The sequence below is a fragment of the Rhinatrema bivittatum genome, unplaced genomic scaffold, assembly GCF_901001135.1.
Source record: "Rhinatrema bivittatum unplaced genomic scaffold, aRhiBiv1.1, whole genome shotgun sequence".
NCBI lineage: Eukaryota > Metazoa > Chordata > Amphibia > Gymnophiona > Rhinatrematidae > Rhinatrema > Rhinatrema bivittatum.
The window spans coordinates 326710-351791 of record NW_021820488.1 but is presented as its reverse complement, the minus strand read 5'-3'; the positions used below and the strand labels follow the sequence as shown (position 1 = coordinate 351791).

The following is a 25082-nucleotide window of genomic DNA, read 5'->3' as shown; positions in this document are numbered from 1 at the left end:
TACTACCTTTTATACATATGCGAAAGTGGCATTTAATAATTTTCAGTCTTCATATACAACGTCGGTATTCTCAGCATTGCACATTACAAATGACATTCTACTATATAACAGTATTTATTTGAGCAAAAGCACATTTATTTATTTATTTTTAGCTTTTATATATCATCGTATAAGTATGGACAATCACAACAGTTTACAATGAGATCCCAATAATAACAATATAAAATTAACAGTGCCATACGAAAATCAGCTATTACAAAATAAAATTTAAAAACAAAATCGATATCTTCTATTGTATCTATACTTAAAATCTAAGTCATCTCTAAAATAATACAATATGTATAATAATCATAAAAATCATATTAAAACTAATTTTTCTAAAAAACAAAAAGTTTTCACATCAGAGCTAAACAATTGGATTACTTTAGCACACAGCCTTTCTTTGTTATTCCTGTTTATTACAGAATGCCTGCTTAAACAACCATGTTTTTAACATTCCTTTGAAAAATTTTTAATTCTGTTGAGTTCTTAATTCTAAGGGCATTCCATTCCATATTGTGGGACCGGCGAGTGACAGGGCTCGCTCCCTGACCTGTGTCAAATGTGCTGATTTTAATGAGGGTATTGGTAGTAGAGCTTTGTTAACAGATCGAAGATTTTTTTGTGGTATGTGCAACCGTAGAGCAGTGTTAAGCCAATCCACTGTTTCGTCGTAAATTAACTTATGAATAATGCATAGTACTTTAAAATGAATCCTCTGTTCAACTGGCAACCAGTGTAGTTCTGCCAGTACTGGAGTGATATGGTCCCTTTTCTTTTTTCCTGTAAGGATTCTAGCCGCGGAGTTCATTAAAATCTGTAACGGTCTGATCGTGGAATATGGCAATCCTAACAGCAAAGAATTACAATAATGAGTACTAGTAAATATGAGAGCTTGTAATAATGTTCTAAAATTGGCGAATTCTAATAAAGGTTTTAATTTTCTGAGGACCATCAATTTCGCATATCCCTCTTTTCTGTCTGATTTTTCTCCTTCTTTCTTGAAATCCCCTCAATTTATCCATTCTACTAGCATGGTCCCTCTGCCCAGCCTCTCAAAAATTATTTCTATCCTTTCATTGCCCTGTGTCAAGTCCCAGTATATGAAATGAAATCACCATTCTCCCAAAGAGTACTTTCTGTTGTGTAACATCCAATTAATTGTATTATGGCTATTAATATTAATATAGGTTGTCTCTATATCAATATTATTACTACCAGTAATATATTACAATGAAAATAAAATACATGGCACTGTTCAAGTGAAGAGGTTATACCACAAAATGCCAAGAATACAAAACAGGAGAGATACACAAAATAAGCAGTAAGCAGGTATATCATATTGTAGGTATCTACCCCGAGGGGCATACAACCTATGTTAAGAAATAAATCAGTGCTGATGCACATGTAATTCAGTAGAGACAACTATACAATATCAAAATGTCAGTGAACATCATAGAAGACAACTTTATAATGTCAAGATTGTGCTCTAATAAAATCAAGATAAATTTAAGGTGACAACAGAGGATGTCAAAGGAATGGCATAGGTATTTCAAGATAAAGATTCATTGATATCAGTTCAGGTTTAAGAAGATGACATTGAGATGTCAAGATGAAGTAAAATTATGTCAGAGAAAGCCCATAGGAGCTTTACAATGACAGGAAACAATAAAATCACAGAACAGTAAATGCAACATTCAACCAAGAAATACAATAGCCTAAATTCATCAGTCTGTATCTTCGGAGAAAACTTTCATAAATGCAGCCTTAAAATGATAGCCATCTGACAAACCTATTTACTGAAAATAAGCAATGTTTGCGACTTGAGCAAATACTACCTTTTATACATATGCGAAAGTGGCATTTAATAATTATCAGTCTTCATATACAACATCGGTATTCTCAGTATTGCACATTACAAATGACATTCTACTATATAACAGTATTTATTTGAGCAAAAGTACATTGGGTTTAAAGGTCATACTGCTGGTGATGGGTAAGAGAAGGAAACCAGAATGTTCAGATTGCACAGTTCTATGTTCCATTTCCAACCATTAAGTTCTACTGCCACTGCCAGCTCAGAGCTGTAGTAAACCTTCTCTGTCACGTTGGTTATTTCCTTATATTATAAAATGAGCTGATAAAATAAAAGTTGCATTGTAATGAACTAAAGAACAGTACATACAATTATCCTAGTTGCTATACTATCCTGTCATACTGATAATTTCAACTCGGGAGACTTAAACAGATCTACAAGAAAATATCTAAAAGGCCGTGAATCCCCTCTCTTTCCTGTGCTTACTACTAATTACTGATCTTGAAATTCAACCCAAATTAAACAGGCAGAAACTTGACTTGGTTGATGTGAAGAAAAATCCTCCTGCAACTGTCTCCGAGCCTGAGTTCCAGAACCAAGAATCACTTCGGTATCATTTTACGAGTGAATTGCTTCAGACTCCCATCCAGTTAGTAAGAACCAGAAATATAAAGACCCAGGTAAATAATAATAATAATAATTTCAGCAATTACAAATCAAGAAAACATAAATATTGCTTGGCATTTGAAATGTGCTTGGTGTCTTTGGCTTACTTTTCTTTAGATCATTGAAACACTTCACCACTTAGCAGAATATGTGCAAGCAACGTCTCTTAAAGATGCTCCAGCTAAGTTTCTGAAACTAGTACTGCTTTTCCGTTCAGCAAGCTTTGAAGATGTACAAACAATTTGGAGGCAGTTTTCCAGCAGGCAAGATTACAGGTAACACTCAGTCTTCAGCAAGGATTCTGATTTATGATTTTGTACATGAATTGTTTGTCTAAGATAAAGTTCTATTATATTGTTCCTGAACTGTTTTCCCTTTGAATTATCTGATTACCACTGATACCTCTAATTTTTTTTCTGAAAACTGTATATGAGTACAAAAGTCTATTCAGAGAATAATAGTCTATTCAGTGAGAGATATTGAGAGAGCATATTATTTTTTGGCTATTGATGTAGCCACTTTCTCCATGGAAATGGCTTTGAAAAATTCCCTTTGCAAGTTGTAAAGAGGTAGAGTAGTAACTGGGTATATATGGAAGGGAATCTAATTTAGTAAACCACAAAGGAAATTGTGTCGACACTACTAAAATTATTTTAAACTGACAACAAATATTTATGGTGGGGGGGGGGGGTTTGACAAATACTTTAATACCAATGAAAATATGATTTTTCCGTGTGTGGTGCATCATCCAATAAATATCTAATTTTAAAGACTGATAGCAACATAGTAAATGATGGAAGAAAAAGACCAAAATGACCTACCCAGTCTGCCTAGCACCAACTGACCCACTTTGGGTAGAGGTGCACACAAATTCCCACATAGAACTCAACATACCCTCTCCCTGTGCCTCTTTTAGGGTTGTAACTTCTGCTCCATGCAAGTTACCCTAGTGCTTCACTGCTATTCTCTCACATTAGGGATCATTTTATATGTTGTCTTCACTACCTCTTCCAAGAAAGTATTCCAAGCATCCATCTACCCCCCCCCTCCCCTTCCCATGAAAAAAATATTTCCAGACGTACCTGAGTCTACCTCCTTGGAGCTTAGTATCATGACCCCTCACTACTTCCTTTCCATTGAAAAAGATTTACTTCTTGAGCATTAATAACTTTCAGGTATTTAAATGTCTGAATCATGTCTGGCCTAATTAACTGAACAATTTCAGGTACTGCCTAGAGTCCCTCTGTGCAAGCAAGACCAACTGCAAGACATGGAAGATGAAACTATATCAGTCAGACAAAATATTTATTTATTTAAGGGTTTTTTTATCTACCGACATTCGTAGAGACATCATGCCGGTTTACATCGAACAATATTAACCGAAACCAGAAATTACATAGAACAAGGGAAATTGAAACAGGGGATAGAGGCAATAAAGGGTAATTAATAACTACATTTAAACATCAGAAAGCTAAATATAATGATATGGTATTGCTTAGAGCAGAGCTTTCCAAACTGTGTGTCGGGACACGTTAGTGTGTCGCCTGCAGTGTGCAGGTGTGTCGCGCAAGCCCGGTCAACTCTGATGCAAGTTTGGGCTTTTTTTTTTTCTAGAGATTCACTTTTTTTTTTCAGTTTATGGGTTGCTTATTATTGGGTGATTTTTGCTGTCAATTGCGTTTTCTTGGGGGGCTTGGTGGGTGGAACGAGCCCAGCCATCCTTGCATTGGCTGCTGCTGCCGATGAGGCCTGGCCATGAGGAGTACTGACTGCAAGCAGCAGTGCCTGGTGATCATGGAAGGGAGTGAAGCACTTAACTGGCAACAATCAAAAAGACGAGGTACATGAGTGTGGGGGCCAGACATGTGCTGGGGGGAGAGAGATGAGTGAGTGGGGGGCAAACGTGCTGGGGGGACAGACATGTGCTTGAGGGGGAGAGATATGAGTGTGTGGGGGCCAGACATGTGCTGGGGGGAGGAGAGAGATGAGGGTGTGGGGGACAGACAATTTGTTTTATTATTGTTTCTCATAAATTATAACAATAACATGAATCTTGGAATATATATTTTTAATATAAATTTAAGGTTTTCATGAGATAGGTTGTGTCGTGAAACATTTTATTTATGTATATATTTAAGGAAACATACATAAATTGTCTAAATATGTTTCGTTCGTTTAACCTTTAACCTCTGGTTTACTAGTAGACTGAATTACCGTGTCGTGAAATTATGTTTGTCTAAAAAGTGTGTCACCAACATGAAAAGTTTGGAAAGCTCTGGCTTAGAGCTTAGGGGTAGATTTTAAAAGGTGCGCACGCTTCCCGGCGCACGCACATGGACGCGCACTTCCTGGCACGCGCACATGGACGCGCCGATTTTATAACATGTGCGCGCCGGCGTTATAAAATCCCATGGGCCATGCGCACATGCGTGCCGGATTTTATAATCCTCGCAAGCATGTGCGGGCAGCGCGCGCAGGGGGGGGCCTAATTTTTTTTTAAGTACATGCGGCGACGAGCTCGAGCCTCTCCCAATTCCCTCCCAGTCCTCTCCAATTAAGGAGCAGACCGGGAGAGAACTTCCCTATCCCCCTACCCCTTCTCCCTCCCCTCTTCCCCTCTTCCCCTCTCCTCCCTAAACCCGTTCTCCTACCTTTTCTTTTTGTTTGTTTTATTGCTTAGTGCTCCGTTGGAGCAGAAGCAACTTGCGCGTGCCGGCAGACTGCTGGCCGCCTCCAGCCCCTCCCCACCCCCTGGACCGGCCCGGACCGCCCCCCCCCCCCCGGACCGCCCCTTTCTCTGGGCCCGGCACTTCAGCACGTAATCCCTCTTTTTAACAGGCGTGGCCGATTAAAAATTCATCCAATAATATTTAGTTTTAAAAAGTGTTTATGGTCAGTTCTTCTAGTTTATCTCATTAAAACATTTATTGGATTTCATGTTTGCATTCAAAAAAATTGTTTTTTTGTTTTTTGTTTTTTAACTTGGCTCATAAATAGTTTGCATATGATCCAAAGGCAAGCCAGGTTTCAAAGTCACTTTAGACTCTGTTTTCAAAAGAATGCACAGGAATGTATTCCCCATTTATTTCTGCCATTTTTAGCCTTCTCTTTTTAATATGGGATCACTTTTCAGCAGTTAGATTTTCCACCACTCAGATGCTACAGACTCAAAAAGTGGGTGCCCCAAGGGCAGAGGAGTTAGGTCAGGTAAAGTAACTTAGATGCTTAGGAGTCAACTTTGAAAAGGTATTAGGCCTAATAAATCTACCTTGTTTAAAATATGCCCCCCCTCCCCCCAACAAGTTACATTTATCCAGGCCAATTCACAGAACATTCAAATTTACCCCTTGCACACGCCGACCCTGCGTGTGCATGTTATAAAATCAGGTGCACATGTGCGTGCACCGGGTAGCATGCGCACATGTAGGCCACGTGCGCTTCTTTTATAATCTACCCCTTTGTGCGTAAGCAGGCTTACATGCAAATGCATGCAATGCATTGAAAGCACATATCTCAATGCATTGAACATGTGTATTTTTGCTACCTATTATAAAAAATATATTCATGCATATTTTACACGTGAAAATAAAGTAGGACTTGCTCGTGTATAGAGAGATTTTGCCATGTAAATTGTTGACCTTTAAAACAAGGAAATTAACAGTTTTACCAATTTGTCCACCAGTTTGCCCAGCCTTTCTCCAGGACATTGAGAATTTTCTGTTTCTTCAGTCTGAGCTCCCCCTCCCCACTACCACCACCAATTTGCCCAAACCTCCCACTTGGCCAATAATACAAAATAAACACCTTTAATATCACTTATGAAGATGGCAAATCAACCTGCATAAATGTCTTTTAAAATAGCAGCTGCACGCGAATCATGTTAGGCCCCGCCCCAGAATGCCCTTAGACCGCACCTTTTTTACGCGCATATATGTGCGCTGGAAAGTGAAAATATGCGCATATTTTCTATTTTTCTAAAATCTAGAATATGCGAGTAGAGGCTACTTGGGCACATATATGCTAACTTTTTTGTGCATGACATTTTGAAAATTCACTCCAGTGCCTGCAATTGTTCAGTTGACTCGGTCATTATTGACTGGAAAACAAATCATGTCTTCCAGTAGGATGCTCTATGAAACAGTCTTTGCTTGTGCACTGGCTCTTATTACACCAGGTAGTAGAGTACCAGAAATATAAACCAGTCTTCACGAGCACTCCAGATTTTCATACCACATGGAAATATACCTTTATTGGGTAAGAACTATCCAATGAACACTGTGTGCATGAGCTTTAAAAATTGCAGTGGTCCTGTACGATCTCAAAAGTTCACTACAACAGTACCTTTTGAATAATTTATTTTTGGTATAATAAAAGAGAAGACAACTTTCAGTGTTTCTCCAGGACCCCATCTCTGCACTTCCAATCTCGGAAGCAGAAGATATCGTGTTTACATTAGTAAATCAGTATTACTGCTTATATAATTGGTGATTTAAAAGTAATTTTGGCAAATTAAAAACAATGAAAGGGAAAATATCTTCTCTCTTGACTTGCTTTCCTTCCTACAGAGCTTGGATTTTGGATGCAGTTCCGGCTATTGCTAATCCTATGGCTATAAAATTCATCAGAGAGAAAATTGAAATGAAAGAGCTCACTGAATTAGAAGCAGCCCAGGCACTGCTCATGGGCCTACATTTAATTAAAGCAGATCGGGATGCTCTAGCAGAAGCTAAGGTATACTTTCACAGTTCCTAATCTTTCTTCACCAGTTCAGTCAACTATGAAACACATTAAAAGTTAGCAATATTCCCTAGGCACATTTTAAACAACACAGGGAAAAAAATGAATCTGCAAATGTTTAAAATGCAATTATGAAAAAAATTATCCAAAATACATAAAAAGTAGATTCCATAATCTAATATCCAAAGTGGCATTTTTTTTTTAAGGTTCATTGTAGAAATCAATCATATAATTTAGTTTAACATAATTTGAGACTTACAGTCCATCTTTCGTGACTGGTTTGCCACTCCAAAGTGAACCAAAGGACCAAGGAATGTTACATGGCAAATATCAACTATAAATGAGATGATTATGATAGGATCAGATGAATTGAAATGGTTAAAGGCTTCTTAAACTTTCGTGTTAAGCGGATTTACAATCATGGTATCTTTTTTTGTTTTTGACATTGAGAACTCTCACATGTCCATGGGCAATGCGTGCAAAGATGACCCGTTCTTTGGAAATTAGTGATTTCTGTATGCAGTAATTATTCTCATTTACTTCTCAGCTAATGAGCTTGTCTGCAAATATGTATTTACCCTTCACACAAGTGGTCAGAATCTGTCTCCTCCAATACCTGCAGGATTGCTTAGTAGAATGATAGTCAGCCCTCGTGGGACACTAAAGAAGAGCAAAAATCAATGCTTTCCTTTGAGGCCACAAGAATATCAATTTTGTGACATAAACCAGAGAATTAGAAATCCCAAGCTAACTCTTGAAACCTGGGCCATTGCCATCACACCCTTTCCAGCAGATGAGAGGGTGGATGTATTCATGGGGTCCTAACAATGACAATAGCGCTTAAGCCTTTATGCGCCATGGCCTGCAGCACACCTCTGACAGGATATGTCATCTGATTGGTGTGTAAATTGCTGAGCAGTAGACCTTGCACAACAGTCTGTCTGAAACGAGCCTGTATACTAAATAGCTGTGCAAATCTGCAGCAGCTCCACTGGCTTCAACCGAGCTGTCTATGAATTGCTTGGGATCCGCGACAACATGTCAGCAGAATGCCTTCGTTTTACACATCTTTGAGCAGACAGCTAGAAGAGAGGATTTCTAACAAAACTGCCTGTGCCATAAGAATTTGTGGTGCAATGACTCGCGCTGGTGGGCCACTCTCTAAACAGAGAAGCAACCCTCCCCCTCACCAGCAGAGACTGGTTTTGGAATTATACTTTCTTTTTAAAACATTAATGGCATGTATACCATATCTTGAAACCAGTTTTATCACTGCCCAGAAGGTGGAAATGGCCATCCCCTGAGGTTTATCAGCCTTTAAGTCTGTTTCACAGAAGGAGAAGAACAGTTAAAACATTTTATGTACCAATTCCACCTCCTTGTGGCCACTGCTGCTGGTGCTGTTTTTCAAATGCCGATGACAACAGGTACGATGCTTTCATGCAAGTTATTCTGAGGTGCAAGTGGCACTGCAGTGCTTTGCACTACTGCAAAAGCTCAATGCATTATACCCCATGTTCCCTGCATTATTTTCTAACTTATCTTTTCCTGGTTGTCACGTTCCCAGTCATTCAAGCATGTGTCCAATCTATATTCACCAAAGGGGCAGATTTTAAAACCTGCGCACGCAGCCTACATTTCTGCGCACGCAGCCACGGGTATGTTATAAAATCAGGGGTCGGCACGCGCAAGGGGGTGCACACTAGTGCAACTTGCGCGCGCTGAGCCCTCAGGGAGACCAGCTGGCTTTCCTCGCTCCCCCTCCACCTTCCCCTCCCTTTCCCTACCTGTCCCGCTCCCCAGCCCTAAAGAACCTCTCGCCCCCTCCCCCCGTACCTTTATTGTAGAAGTTAAGCCTGCCAGAGGTAGGTGCAACTTGTGTGCGCTGGCCAACTCCGGCGCACAATCTCCCGGCCCAGTGGCCCAGCGGCCCTGCAGAGGCCTCTAGCCATGCCCCTGCCCCGCCCTGGACTGCCCACGCCCCTGCTCATTTTTTCAAGCCCCGGGACTTACACGTGTCCCAGGGCTTTACGCGCGCCGCTGGGCGCGACGTGGTCCATGTGGATTCTTTGTTTTTAAGATGTCTCTTCTAGGCCCTACAGTATGGTTTCCTCTTGATCAGCACTTCTAAGAACATGTAATATATTTATTTTCCAGGCCTCCACTAGCTCGAAAGTTCCCAAATCACTTTAAAGTATCACTTACTATTAATCAAATACATAAATCACGATTGTTATGAGACAGTTACAGGTCCATATTCAGTAAAAGGTGAATTTTAAAAGTGATGCGCCTGCCAAAATCGGGGGATGTGCATGCATTTAGGACATATGCGTGTCCTCCCAGTTTTAAGAGGCACCCACAAGTCCAAATGCATGAAGATCTTACTTCAGGCAAAAAAAAGGGTGCGGTGACGGTGTGGGCAAGGAGGGCAGATTATGGGCATTCTGGGGTGGGGACAAGAAATGTGCACATAAATTTGTTCGTGTTTGGGTGTGCACCCAGGTCTAGTGCCATGCAATTTTATTTCTGCTATTGAGGAGGTGTAAGTCTAAATAAAACCATTTTCCTAGTTTTAAAACCAGAAATTAAATCCCCCCCCCCCCGGCCCTCCTGGGCCACCCCCTCAAACCCCCTTCCCTGGACTCCTCCTCCATTCCCCCAATTCCTATTAATCCTTGCCGAAAGCGAGATATAAACTTACCTGCTCCCGGCACTCTAGCTCTGATTCTGTCAGAAACAGCACTGGAAGTGTAATTTGCCCACTGGTTATTTATTTATTTATTTACGTATTTTTGTATACCGACATTAATTTAGAAAAATATCCTATCGGTTTCCATTTACCATAGCTTAGCAACAGAGCTTTACAATAGAAAAATTAAATAACAAGGTAATTGATCAACAAATCTAGAGGAAAACAAGGTTGTCAAATATAACAATTGGATAACACAGGGTATTGAGATCAGGTAGCCATAGTAATTAAGAACAAAGTGATTGATAATTAAAATTAGTTGCAAACTATGTTGTAAAAAACAATGATTGTATAACACTTGGATAACATACAATTGGATATGTAAGTAAGAACAAGGTAAAATGATAAACAAAACTAGCTGAAAATGAGATTGTTAAATGCAACAGTTGTATAACGCTTGTATGATACTCTTCTATCATCGCTGGAAACTAAGCAGGACTAAAGTTATCCTACTAATTTAGGGCCCCATTGACTTAACATTTGTCCCAAAGACAGAATGGAAGAAAAGCCTTAATAAATCCTGCCCTTAACCAGTTATAGTTCATAAACAGCTAACAAGGTCATTCATCAAAATGCGTTATGGTGTTAACGCCATGATGCATGCGTTAACCCATGCAATAATCGTGGTACTGCATGTTGCGAATACAAATTTTTGAAAGGGGCAGGATTGGGGAGGGGTTTGGGTGGGATTAATGAAAATGAGGGGCATTATCGCGCCAGACGATACGATATTAACGCCGGAAATAACTACACCTTTTTTCCTAGTGGTGTGTTGTGCAATATGCCCAAAATTACTATAATGCAATTTGTGATAAAAATTGCATGTTGAGAAAGAGGGAGGGAGGGAGAGAGAGAGAGAGAGAAAGAGAGAGAGAGAACCTCTGGGGAGGCCTTCATAGTATTCAACTATTTATATCACTATAGGAGGGCCGGCTAATAACTGGAGTTGAGGTTTGGGTGGTGGTTTAGGGTTTTGTGGCCAGTTTGACATGCAGAGTGAGACGTACGAACAGCACAGTATACCTTGGTGATGATTTGACATCATTTGGAGTGAGGAAAGTCTAAATCTGTACATGCAGTGATTTTGTATGTACAAGTTTTAGTTGTACAAGGGAGTCAGGAGTGGAGATGTAGGGAATTTATTAGATATATGTGGGTAAAGTCCATTTTAGTTGCATTAATCTTTTGATCATCAATCTCAAAACTTTGAGTTTAAATGCATAATTGCAGCCTTTGAAAATTTAGATCTGTGTGTCTATAGGACATTTAAATAAATTTTGGATGCTTATTCCTATAGAAATATTTCTTCAAACTACATACATTTACTATTAAAAATGCAATGCAATTTTTGAGTCTGCAAACTTTTTTTAATTCACCTATTCCTAGTGGAATCACAGTTTATTCTGCTGGAGACCCAAGTGAAAGTCATGTGTTTCCTATAAAATTTCAAAGAATTAAGTAATTTGCTTAGGAATCCCTTTTTACAACTCTGAGAAGTAGGGATTATTTATTACTATAACATACAGTACATACATCTACATATAGTTGCTTAATGTTTGTTATGTTTCTTTCTGTTTTTTATAGTTTGAAATAACAAAGTGCTTTCTTCTTAGGCAATAATAACCAAACTTCATCTAAGACCAAATTCTTTCATTCGAAAAGTGGCATATCTCTGCTATGGCTCCTTCATTCAAAAGTACAGTATCAATAATGCTGCCAGCACAGAAGCGGCTCTCCAAGTACGTCACTTTCATTTTTATTTTTTTTTTAGCTAATTACAGTGAAAAATAAGGACTTTAAGATCTCTATGTATTGAAATCTTCTGGCTTAATTTCAAACCTGAAATGAGAGATTCCTGTCCATTTTGTGTGGCATTTCTCTTCAAATATCTGTTAGCACAGGTCAAACTAGGCAAGCAGGGCTTGCACTAAACCCCAGTTACAATGTGAATGATTAAGCATTTCTCAAGTACAGATGTGAAAAGGGAATGTGTGAGGTTAGAGTTTATAGAGCTACATGCATTGCATAACCTTTTCCTTCTTGCTGTTCAGCTACTCCATGATCTTGCGGCTGAGGCTCTCAGCCACGGCAATGAAAAGGACATGGTCCTAGCCATGAAATCTATTGGGAATGCAGGACAGCCCGCAAGTATCAAGCCCATCCAGAAGTTTCTGCCAACGTTTTCATCTGCTGCGTCCCATCTTCCAGTCAGAGTTCAGGTTGATGCCATGTTGGCCATGAAAAACATAGCTAAGAAAGACCATAGACGGGTAATAATATACGAAGTTTCTTCTGAGCATACTATGCTATTTAACATTCTCAAAGTATGAATTACTAATTTTTGAAAAATGAAAGCAATCTTTGAAATGTACATTATACATAGCGTACACATTGATGATAGTCCCAGTATATACATATTTGGCTCTAGCACCAATGTTTAAGTTATAGCAAGAGAGCAGATCACTAAAGAGCTGCAGGTAGTCCTTGGGTGGTTCCATGTGAAGCAATATAATTTCTCAGAGATGCCAATGGGATTAGATTTTCAGTGAGAATATGACATTTTTTAACAGTCTGCACTGTATAATATGAAAATTGGATGATGCAAGTTTTTTTTAAAAAAACAAATTATATTTATTCAATAAAATTTATGAATCACTTTCCATAGTTCAATAAATCGCCCAAAGCAATTCACAAAGTTATAAACATAATACAATTTTCTCTTAAGGTATCAAAACTAGCTGAGAATTTTCAAATGAAACTAGAGGGACCAGCCCAATGGTTCAGTGTCAGTGCTGAGTACTTCTATGTGGAAAACCCCCAGTTCAATCCCCAAATCATGGCCTCCACTTCTCAGGGACTGGGGCAACTGGGGCAGGAGATGATGCCAAGGCAATGCTCACAGCCCCCAGTGCAGAGGGATTCATACACATATCCAGTAGGGATGTGAATCGTTTTTTGACGATTTAAAATATCGTCCGATATATTTTAAATCATCAAAAATCGTTAGGGCCACGATACAATACCAATTCCCCCGATTTATCGTTAAAAAATCGTAAATCAGGGGAAGGGGGAGGGCAGGAACTTACTTACTTGCCCTAAACCAATGGCAGGAAAACCGGCACACTAAAACCCCCTAAAACCCACCCCGACCCTTTAAATTAAATCCCCCACCCTCCCGAACCCCCCCCCCAAATGCCTTAAATTACCTGGGGGTCCAGCGGCGGTCCGGAACGGGCTCCTGCAATTGAATTGTGTTGTCTTCAGCCGGCGCCATTTTGCAAAATGGCGGCCGCAAAATGGCGGCGGCCATAGACCAACACGATTCGACTGCAGGAGGTCATTCCGGACCCCCGCTGGACTTTTGGCAAGTCTTGTGGGGGGGTCAGGAGGCCCCCCCAAGCTGGCCAAAAGTCCCTGGGGAACCCCCGCTGAATGACCTCCTGCAGTCGATACCCTGCCGGCGCCATTTTCCGTACGGAAAATGATTCGCGGCAGGAGATCGCTCCCGGACCCCCGCTGGACCCCCAGGGACTTTTGGCTAGCTTGGGGGGGCAGGAGATTGAAATAGTGCAAGCAATTGGCATTTTCTTTGATTGATTTCTTAAGTAAAGCTTCCTTTTATTTCTTTGTTGTCCGCCCCCCTTATTAAAATAGATTTGTGGACTAAATAATGGAGATATATTACTTTATATTAGAAATGATTTATAATTATGTATAACTTTATTTCTGTTTTTCTGTGCAAGGATGGAAATGCTTGTAATTATTTGAAAAATTAATAAAGAATAAAAAAAAAAAAAAGGGTCGGGGGTGGGTTTTAGGGGGTTTTAGTGTGCCGGCTCACGATTTTAACGATTTTCACGATATTTTAAACACCCAAACGGCAACAATACAATTCCCTCCCCCTCCCAGCCGAAATCGATCGTAAAGACCATCGAGGACACGATTCACATCTCTAATATCCAGTGCTATCTTTCTGGGGGGAAAAAAAAAGGTCCCAGATTTCACATGCAGGATGCATGGGGATTTTTGAGGACCACAGGGCAAATCAAGCAGGTGGAGAGAAAAGGTGCCAGTACTCAGAATCAGCAAGTACTCACTGAAAAAAAAGGCCTCCTCATATCTTAAGTGACACTTGGTGACTATGATTATAGGGTTCCAGAAGAAGCACTGGTACATAGTACCAAGCCAAAGGGCTGTTGATACAATGAACAGATGATTAGGCACATGGAGGGGAATGGTGGTGGTTAAAATCGGGGAAAAATCCCTCTCATAGTTGCAAGTAAAAGCTCATGGTGCTAGAATCCCAACGGAGCTAGAGGCCCAAAAAAGCAGGAGAAAAAATATGAAAGCACAAAATTGATGCTATAAAAGCAATCTGCCTTCCTTCAGATTTTAATTTTTGCATTTTCTTCAAAGCACCTAATGACAGCAGGACCTTCATCTGCTGGTGGTAAATTGGACATGTGGGAATAAGTGCTTAAATCTTGCAAAAGGTTTTGTTTGAGGGTTAATGTATTATTTTCTTTGTACATTGTATGCTAGTTTAAGGTTAGCATTTAATTCTAAACTTTGTAATTATGAGTTTGCACTAGTCACGTACTTAATTTGACAACTGAGAGAAATGGTTCTTGAGCAAGTAGTTACTACTGTTTGATCTGACAAGGTATTAAAGGCAAGTATTGCTAGAACCAAGAAAGAAGATTAGGAGAGAGGGTCAATTGTTGAACTACTGGCAGTGTAAATTCCTCAAAGGAGATTGCTTTGAAATATTTTATTTAATTAACTTCCTTAGAAGCATAGATTCATAGGAAGGGAAGAACTAAGTCTTAGTCCTGAAGGCGAGATCTCATCTGCTAGTGGTTAGTTGGACTAGCTGGGAATCTTGCAAAAACTTTGTTATAGGGTTAAACTATTAAAAGTGAATTTTAAAAGCCCGGTACGTGCATCAATCAGGGGATATGCGAATAAGTTGGGCTTGCGTATGCTGCTGGTATTTTAGGAAGCTCCCAGATACTTAAATGCCACAGTGTGCACATCTCAAACACTTCCAAAAATGGGCAGGGCGTGGGGATTTCAGGGCCTCACCAAACGATACGCTCATAAATATTATGCACCCCAGCAAATGCCGAGTTTCCCTGCCGTGTAACATTACTTCTGCTATGGATGACGTGTAAGTCATAAAATAAAAGGATTGATCCATTTCTGAGGAGTTTAAAGGGTCTGGAGTAACTGGGGGAAGTGTAGGCTATCAAAGCAGGGGGGGTTGAAGGACCTAGCTGTTAACTGGGTAAACTGGTGGATGAACTGGTAAACTGGGAATGGCATGGGCGCACGCCCCTTTTAAAATCCCACACCTTCCATGATAGAAGCGGAATTTTCACGCACATTCGTGCACCCACTTAAAATTTGGCACACAGGTGCGTGCGACCAGGCTATTTTATAATATGTGTACACATACGCATGCAAATTATAAAATCGCAGTGTCCCTGAGCAAGGGTCGACGCACACATGCAAATGTCCGCCTGTGCCCTAGCTTTGCTGTGTTCTTGTGTTCCTGCTTTGTTGGATATCCTGGTGGCCTAATACTTGTTCTTGTATTCTTTGCCTTGTTTCTGTCCTGTCTAGGTCTCCTGGTAGCCTTCTTTGCCTTTGTGTCCCTTGCCTTGTTCTTGCTCCTGATGTGGTCTGTTAAGAGGCTTTCTTGTGTTGTACCTGCTTGTCTGTTTCCCTTATCCTCTGTGGGCCTCCCAGTGGCCTTCCTTGTCTGTGTGTAGCCCTGTTCTGATCTGTCCATCCCTGCCTAGCATCCTTGCCATATTTCACCTTGCTCCAGTTCCTGGCCCCTGGTCTGCCCTGTTTCCTGTCTAGGTCCACTCCTATTTGCCTGTACCAGTTCCTGCTTGTCCTGCAACTCCTTGTTTCTGACATACTTCTCAGCCATGACCACAGCTGGCCTTCACCTTTGTCTTTAGTCTCCTGTCAGTTAAGTCCTACCGGCCACAAGAACCTGAGGGTCAACCCAAGAAAGTGGTGGCCAGCTAGCTGAAGACCCTGCCCTACTGTGCTTTGTGTTCTGCTCTGCTCAAGCCAGTAGTTTGCCTTTAACCAGTCTCCCCAACCCTGACAAAAGGAAATCTGTGGAAGTACATGCCCCTTAAAAATTGGTATAACCTATGTGTGTATTCCCTGCATAAGTTACCCATAGTGGTACATGTCCTCAAGTTTCTTTGTGGGTGGGACACAACCTTCAACTTGCACCCAAGAGCACATAGAAAAGAGAGATGGACCCTATCTGCTCTCAATCACTCTTAATCTCTCAGTTCCACCTCGGATAGCTTCTCCAGTGTAATGTCCAGGGCTCTCTGTGGGGGAGGGGGACCTAACCTAAAGGCATTTTTGCATTCAACTCAATATTTGCCCTTTTTCCATCTCTGTAATGTTAATAGTCTCTTGCATTCAAAAGTCACACTGATAAACAATGTGGTTTCCACTTCTTTACTGATAGTCGATTAGATGACTGAAGACTATTTAAAGCAGTAAATGTGTGTTTCAAAGTCAATAAATAATAGAATAGCTGAAAGATGAATAAACCTGTGACCTCACTCTTCTGTCAAAGTCTCTGAATTCCCCTGAAAGCCTACACTTGATCGCTTTCTCTTCCCAGTTTCTCAGATTACTCAGATTGAAGATAGTTCAATCCTCCTTTTCAGTCCCAGTTTTATCAGCTGTCTTCCCATTTTGAGATGGTTAGAATAAAGTCCCAATTATTTAACAGTTTTATATACCGAAATTCTTGTAAAAGGTTACAAATCAGTTCGGTTTATTTATCTATCAGAATGTAAATCCCAATCCTCATACCTTTCCTGAAGTATTCTTAACTCCTTTCAAAGTACCAGGTGGGCACTGCCCACTCAAGTATCTCACTTGAGTCACAATAAACCTAGTTCTCACAGAATACCATTAGCTTCTTCCCTTTCTAGCCTTTGGTAGAGTTCCAGTCCTCACAGATAACTCCTCCACTCTTCAGGTTCTTCTAGGGTGAAAGACAACTCTCTCCAATAGAATGGAAAGTGATGTACTGGTACCAAAGGAACAGTTCCAGAAAACAAAAATAATCTTTAACTCCAAAAAGGGGAAAAAAATCAATAGAGACAAGGTAGAAAAACGTCCTTGTTCCCAACTGAGGAGATAGTCAATAAAGGAAGATAATTTAAAATTGAAACTCCTCTGCTTTGGATTACTGTCAGGTCTACATCCTGGAGGAATAGTAGCACATTAAAGAATCTTCCCTATCCTTGATTTAACCACACACAAGGGTCTCACAATGGTAGTCTCCAAAAATTGGTTTACAAGAGCAAAATAAAACCCAACTAAGCCAAACTGGAAGACAGACTCTCAAGGGGAAAAAAACAACACCTCTCCTTTAATAAGTAGAAAAAATAAAAGACCGGAGTCAGAAAGCTCCTGCCTAACCAAAATCCAAACTAAAATCTACAAGGATTGATATTGGTTGAAGATGATAAAGAGTTTGGACATGCCACCTCAGCTCCCACATGAGGGAGTAAAACCCAAACCTCTTTTTTTACTAACACTTTCTCTGAACCTCCCCATTTAGTTAAGGTACTTTTAATAAGGAAAAACCAAAAGGGTAGATTTTAAAAGAAGCGCACAGGTGTACATGTGCGCGTGCTACCCGGCACACACACATGGATGCCCGATTTTATAACAGGTGCGCGCTGGTGCATGCATGTTATAAAATCAGGGGTTGGCACGCCAAGGGGGTGCACAATTGAGCACCCTGCACTCGCCGACGCCCGCAGCCTTCACCTGTTCCCTTCCCCCTAATCTAACTTTTCCACCCCTTCCCCTAACCTATTCCCCCCCTCCCAGCCCTATCCTAAACCCCCCTGACTTTTGTTTTACCTTCTGCGCCTGCCTCCGGGCAGGTGCAGGTTGTGCACGCCGACAGTCTGCCGGCATGCGATCCCCCAGCACAGCAGCAAATGGCCGCTGTGCCGGGAGCCTCTGACCCCACCCCCCCGGACTGCCCCACCCCGCCCCACACTGCCCCTTTTTCTAAGCCCCGGGACTTAGACACGACCCGGGCTCTCCGCGCATCACCGGGCGTTTATAAAATAGGCCCGGCGCACATAAGGCTTTGAAAATCTGGCGCAAAGGTTCTTTACATTTATTATGTAAGGACATCAGATTGCCCTCATGACACATACAGTAATCGATCAGCAGACAACATTCTCACCAAAGACTATTTCAGTGGTATTCAGTCCAAGACCTCGAGGGACTCAGGTTTTCAGGATATCCCTAATAAATATGCCTAAGATAGTTTTGCATCCAGTGGAGGCAGTATGCATGCAAATCTATTAGATACATATGCATTAGGATTGCTCTGAAAACCCAACCTGTTTGAGGCCCTTGAGGGCCGAGAGTGAATCCTTTTGTAATCGCACACATACACGAAAGAATGCTGTGTCATTTCATTTCCATCGGTCCTTCACTTAAGTTTGAAAGTTACTCAAAGTCAAAAATGAAATGCTGAAGAGTTTTTTTGTGTATGTGTGGGATTATAAAAGGATCCATTAAACCCCTGAAGCAATTTTAATGAAACACAGCACAGTGTCAGGATTTCTGAAACAGAGAAAATATCTCTGGGGACCTTTTGAAAATGATGACACATCTTTGCACTAGGTTTGACATAGTCTATCACTTTCTGTTTAAGTTTTTTATGTGACTCGTGTTTTTGCTGGTTGTTGGTTTTTATATGCAAAAAACAGTGATAGTATTAATGACATGACAGACAGTGACAGATTAGTAGTTTTGTGCTGTGATATTAAATATTAAAGCAAAGTCTATGTGTTCATTGAAAATAAATGCCAAAGCAAGGCCTCAGTGTATATTCACCAAACAGAAGATTGCAACCTGCTTTTCTCCCAGTGTTATCTCTAATCCACCAAATACAGAAAGCATGACAGGTTGCAATAACTCTGAAACCAAAGTCGAAAGACTGTCAACTGTCCTTTTTATCAACCATGACCACCCTGATTCAATGGGCTCTAGCCCATCTGTTATAAGTAGAAATCTTTTGGGTCAATTGCGTAAAAAATGGCCACATCTGCGGGTATGCGGGCCTCGCGTGAGCAACACACATTCTAAGATGCAAAGTACGTGCATGCATACCCGTGTGGGCAACAAGAAGGGGGTGGAAAAGGGGCAGAGCATGGGTGTTCCGGGGTGGGGCCGAGACTTATGCACCTAAGTTTACATTTTAAAAAAGCTGACCATGGCACGCATTGACTGGTTATCCGCATACCTTTACTTCTGGTCCTGATGAGGAGCGAGTCTGGAGATCTTGAGGTTTAGGGCATTTAGCACATTGTGAGGGTTCAGGGTCAAGTGGTGGGCTTACAGGTTGGAGAACCAGAGTGCTCTCGAAGACTTGATATGAACTGGGCAAACTGGTGGACTGCTTGGAAAAACTGTTTTATCTCTCGCAAGCATGTTTTAAACTCCCGCCTGCATCCACACGTAAAAGTCACTAAAGCCCTAGCCATAATACGTGCGGGAAGGGTACTTTAAATTATACGCGCATACTTGCACGCACAATTTAAAATTGCGTCTTTCCTCTTGCACGTGCCTCCCTTTTAAAATTACTGTTTGTTTTCATTTTGCCTGGGAATTTCAATGGGAAAAAGAAAAAAAGTCAGTGGAAAATATTATTATAACACATGGAACAAAAAGTGTAAAATTATCCTCTATCATATTGAAATCCCCATGAAAAATAAAATAAAATCTGAAAGCGAAGGTCCCAGTTATAAGGTATGGGTCAAAATAAAGGTTGAATGTTAGAATCATTTGAACAACGCTTACCATTCGAAAGACGCCAGGCCATATATTGTGTGCAGTAATGGGGCTTTCCAAAGACGCTGTGTTTCTGGAATACCCAGAAGAAGTCTGAGCGACTAGCTCCCCTGAAGTAAGAAGTAGTAACTTCTGAAAATGGACCGTGTCGATTATACAGTACTTGAATTGATTTTTAAGATATTCAAACTGCGTACAGTGGCCCCTTACTTCTGTGACATACAATAAGTAAATTTTAATTGAAAGTTAAAAATTCATATATATATTTAAAAAATGTGTGGTTATTATCTAAAGGTGGATTGATTGATTATAATTCAGAGCCTTGCAACAATCGTTACTTCAAGAGCAAAATGTGAAACAGTATGCCCTATATATATATATGAAGATCCTATATATCATATTGGTAGGGCACATTGTTTATGGTATAAAACCAAAGTATTATATGGAATCTTGCGATGTGTATGGTAGAGTCGTGTACATCTTTATAAAAATAAAGGTATACATCTCCAGGGCTTGCATTGAAGCTTTGGTTTATTGGACATTTGTATTCTGTTAAGCTGGAGTTTTATTTTTCTCTGGCTTTGCAGTTTTAAGAGCCCGTTGATTTCTTATCTATAAAAGTAAAGCCTTTGCTGTATATTTCTGAGCTGTTCTCTCTGTTGTTGCAAATGAAGGGTGAATAGTGTAGCAATTTGGCTGATTTTATATGTCATAATGTAAAAATAGAAATAATAATTTGCAGCAGGCTGTATTATTTAAAAAGAATACCACTACATAATTCTTGGAAAAATTGTCTTTCAGGTGAAATATTGTCCTAGATTTTAAAATTTTTTCACAAGACAAATAACAAAAGCAAGGCTTAAATCAAATGAAGGATTAATGCAATTAATTAAAGATAAAATTAAAAACATGGTTTAATGATCACCATCTGGAAATCTCTCATGTTCTGGTTTAGGTGCAAGACATTGCTCTACAGATATTTGTGAACCATGACGTCCACCCTGAGGTTCGAATGGTAGCCTTTATGGTCCTGCTGGATTGCAAGCCCAGTACCGTCATACTAATGAACGTAGCAAATGCTCTACTTAAAGAAACCAGTTTGCAAGTAGCAAGTTTCACATATTCACAGCTGAAGGCTTTGAGCAGAAGCACTACTCCAGATCTCCAAGCAATGTGAGGACTTAAATCAAAATTCTGGTGGTTTGTTTTTTTTTAAGCTTTGTTAACACAGCAGTCACAACAATTCACTTCAATAATATATAGATAGATAGAAATATATTTATTTACTTATGTATTTACTTATTTTCCCTCTTCTGCTCCCGCTGTACTCTTCTTGTATCAGTTCTTAGAGGTCAGTGGAGGGATACTTCAAAAGCACATAGAGATAGGAAGAAACAGCTGAAAAGAGGCTGACAGGCCAAGGTGCATTGTCTGACATTTTCACAATTACTAGCTGCAGGTTAATTTTTCAAAATAATGTCTCTAATCCATTTAAAAAGACACCCTCCCCCAAAAAAAAAAACAAAACCCAGAGTAGAGTGACATTTTTTTTTCTTCTTTCTATCCACCTTCCTCTCCCTCCAACATTTCTACTCATGTAAATTAATGCCTCTAAGCTGCACAGGCATGAACAAGAGGGATGGCTTAATCTACCAGGGCTTGGGCTAGTGCAAGAGCAGTAAGCAGTCTACAGCTATGGAGCAGGGTTGGGCTGAGTTAGATGCCAAGTCTTGAAGCTTAGCTTTGTTTCATTAAAAGAGTCTTATGTGCCAGCAATAAAACAGGGACAATTTCTTGCATTGGAATAGAGAAAAAGTTTCATCATCTGTAAATTTCAGCAACCTTTTCTTTCCTTATGACTTCAAACATTTGGTTATGGTCCAAAAGTTGATTTTGATTGGATGTTACCACCATCTCTAGACATGCAATTGGTGGGTTCCCAAGGTGACTTCGTCTCAGTCAGAAAATATGTGCATGTTCACAAGGAGATAGAGGAGACGTTCGTGAATAATGCTGGCTTTCTTGCTGGATACAAAGCTTGGTCAAGGCTGCATACTCAGTAAACATGCATCCGGACCGTACCAGCAAATTGTAAGGTGCAGACAGATATTTGATAGGAAGAACAATGGCAGTTTCTCCTCTTCTGTGTTATTCACAGTCCCCTATTAAACTGCCAGGATCATCACATGTTTGAAGACTCCATCTTGTGTTGCTCAAGGCTACATTTTGGTTTAGTTTGTCACTCAGGTCTGCAAGGTCCTGGTTCAAATGCACACATCTTCCAGTGTGACTGGCTTACCTCTACACTCCGGAACAACAGGAAAACACAATAAGCCTAGTTTTACATTGTGTTTATTGTTGTGTGTAATGTTTTAATCTTTACAGTGCACTCTGAGTTATTTCCTTCAGTTTTACTATGTACATCTGTCACAGAATAGTGCATAATTGGAAATAGCTTGGGTCATATGGGCAGCAAATTAGGAACAATTAGCCTCTGAATTGATGCTGCATATGGACCACGGCAGATGCATTTGAAGTTTAACAGCTATTCAGTGATAGAAATTGAATGTTTCAGACTGTGTAGTTCAACAGATGTTGTGCCAACAACAGAAGTATAATATAGTGATCTAGGTGATGTAGGAAATAGTTGAAATGGTGAGCATTTGTGGTTGTACAAGTGGAATTAAACAATATTTAACTGTTTTCCACTCTGTTGCTATTTTTGCTAATCACCCTTGTCAGTGAGGATTTTTATACAACTAATATATAATGGTGGATTTAATTAACTTAGATTTTGGAGAGGCGAGACCAAATTAATTTACTGTTTCATTATTAGTGCACCCAGCACAGCAGTTTATTATGTTTTTTTTTCTAACTATGCAATATTTAACTAAGTGTTCTTTCACTAAGTTTACTTTCATTGGGTTTAATTAGCTTAGATGGGAATAGAAAGGAAAAATTAATTTACTGTTCCATTACTGATGTATGATGTCCAGTACATTTTAATGTGTTTGGGGGTTTGTTCGTTTTTAGTTCTTCAGTATTTAACACACTGCTCTTTTACTAGGGCTGCTGCCTCTAGAGTAGCCATGAAGATTCTAAGCCCCAAGTTTGACAAACTTGGTTATCCAAACAGCTGTGTCATCAAGGCTGATTTATTCAAAGGTAAAGCTGGAAATTCCTTAACAACTTTCTGAACTGAAAGATCCTTATTGGCACTTTGTCAGACAAACCCTTGCGTTTCAAAAATCGCACCAGTTTCACTAGTTCTGGGAGTGGAGCAAAGTTAGCCAGATAATGCTGAATGTTGGTGTTATTCAGGTAACTAACGGGGTCATTTATTAGGCCATGCAGTAAAAGCCTTAACATAGAGAGAACCCAAGGTATTTTAAATACCACGTGATATTTCCTTCCCAAAAAAAACCCCCCACTACAAAGAAGTAATGGAAATAAGATTATTTGCATTCAAATGACTGAAATTAAGCTCATATTAGTAAATGTAATGTAAATAAAATAATGCAGTTTGCATGAAAAGTCACATGACAGGTTATATTATGGAAAGTTAGCTACAACTCATATAAGTTTGTCTGTAAAGATATTGAACTGTGGAATATATGTAAATATTCATTAAGTTATTTATTTTATCCCCATACAATTCTTCTACTCCCCACTGTTCCTCTTTTTTCTCTATCCCAGTTATTCCACCCCTGGGTTTTTGTAACTGCTTCCCCTTTGCACCAGTTTAGTTCTACTGTTCTTTGCACCCCTTGTTTGTATGTAAACCAGCATGATGTGACTTGTTCATGAATGCCGGTATATAAAAAAACCTAAATAAATAAATAAATAAAAATATATGTCGCTTCCCATGAAACACAGTCCATCTTGGGGAGCTGACTCTGAATTTTGACAGGATTTAATTTGTCTCTGAAATACTTGATGACTGCTCTTTTGAATGTTTGAACAACCATTCATAAATTTTAAATATTTTACAACAGTGTGATCATTTGACCTACAGATCCTAAGCTGTAGTGGAACACACCTTTTCTTTGTTAGATTTTCAGTATGGTATCAGCTAGCCACATACAGGCTTTTGCCCCATCAAGTGATGGGGCAAAAGTATAAAATCAACCAGCTGGTGCCATTTTTCAAATTGGGCCAGGTGCTGCCATTTTTCAAAATGGCAGCACCTGGCCCAGAGCCCAAAGGAACAATCCGGGCCCCAATAGATCACCAGGGATTTTAAGATAATGCAAAGGGGGGGTGGGGGGGGTCAGGAGATCAGGGGTAAATTTTGCTACAAAGGGATGGGGGTTTGAGAAGGAGGATGAGGTGCCATGGAATGGACAGTATATCACAATGTTCTCTCGCCCTAGCTTGATAGTAACCAGGTAGAGGTGCATGAAGCTAGGGTGAGAGAACATTGTAGAAATCTCATTTTCGTGAGATGATGTGTACTGTGCTGTTCGTACGTCTGACTGTGCATGTAAAACTGGCCCCAAAACCCTAGTCCCCCACCAAAACCTCACCTCGAGTTACTAGATGACCCTTCTATAGTGGTATAAATAGTTGACTACTATAGGAGCCTTATAAAGAGTCTCTCTCTCACTATTTAAAATAATGTACAGTGTAGTAACTCAAAAATTATCCTAGCCACACCCCTTTTCGTTATTGCAGGCATTGCTCATGTGAAAATTATAGCATTTTGATGAATTTAGGCCTTAGGGTGTGATGTAACAAGCCACAGTAAGCATCTACTGCATGGTAAATGTGTTACCCCCTCAGACAGCATGCAAAATTTCAAATACAATGTGTTATCTGCAATACTGCAAATCTGGTGCAATGTGGGAATTCAAGGGAGCTTATTTTCATGCAAATACATAGGAATGCATGCAAATCAGCTTATACATATGCTAATCGAATATTATGGCTTGCAATGAAATAGTCAAGCTGTGGTATTTGATCAAAAATTAGCGGTAGCTCAAGAGATGAGGCCAACTTTCTCTGGGAGCATTAGGACAGTAATGCATGCCCTGATGCTCCCAGGCTGCTTCTTTATAGGGGCCATGTGGCCTCCCCACCATTGTCCATAGATTTAAAAAAACCTTGGAAGTCAAATGAGACTCCTAGCCCCACCTCCCTGTTAGGAATTTTAAATAAGTGTAAAATATTCTGGCATTTAAATGCTCCCACCCCCAGTCCCAA

At 40.1% G+C, this 25082-nt stretch overlaps 1 protein-coding gene across 1 annotated transcript in view; it reads left to right on the top strand.

Annotated features, from left to right (window-relative positions):
* The window catches only part of LOC115081669 (vitellogenin-1-like), a 90450-nt gene that overhangs the window by 20465 nt on the left and 44903 nt on the right, over positions 1 to 25082 (top strand). The window contains 7 exon segments of the mRNA XM_029586093.1: positions 2382 to 2535; positions 2639 to 2796; positions 7087 to 7252; positions 11621 to 11746; positions 12059 to 12277; positions 20836 to 21053; positions 22948 to 23045. Of these exon segments, the coding sequence (XP_029441953.1) occupies positions 2382 to 2535; positions 2639 to 2796; positions 7087 to 7252; positions 11621 to 11746; positions 12059 to 12277; positions 20836 to 21053; positions 22948 to 23045 (1139 nt within the window).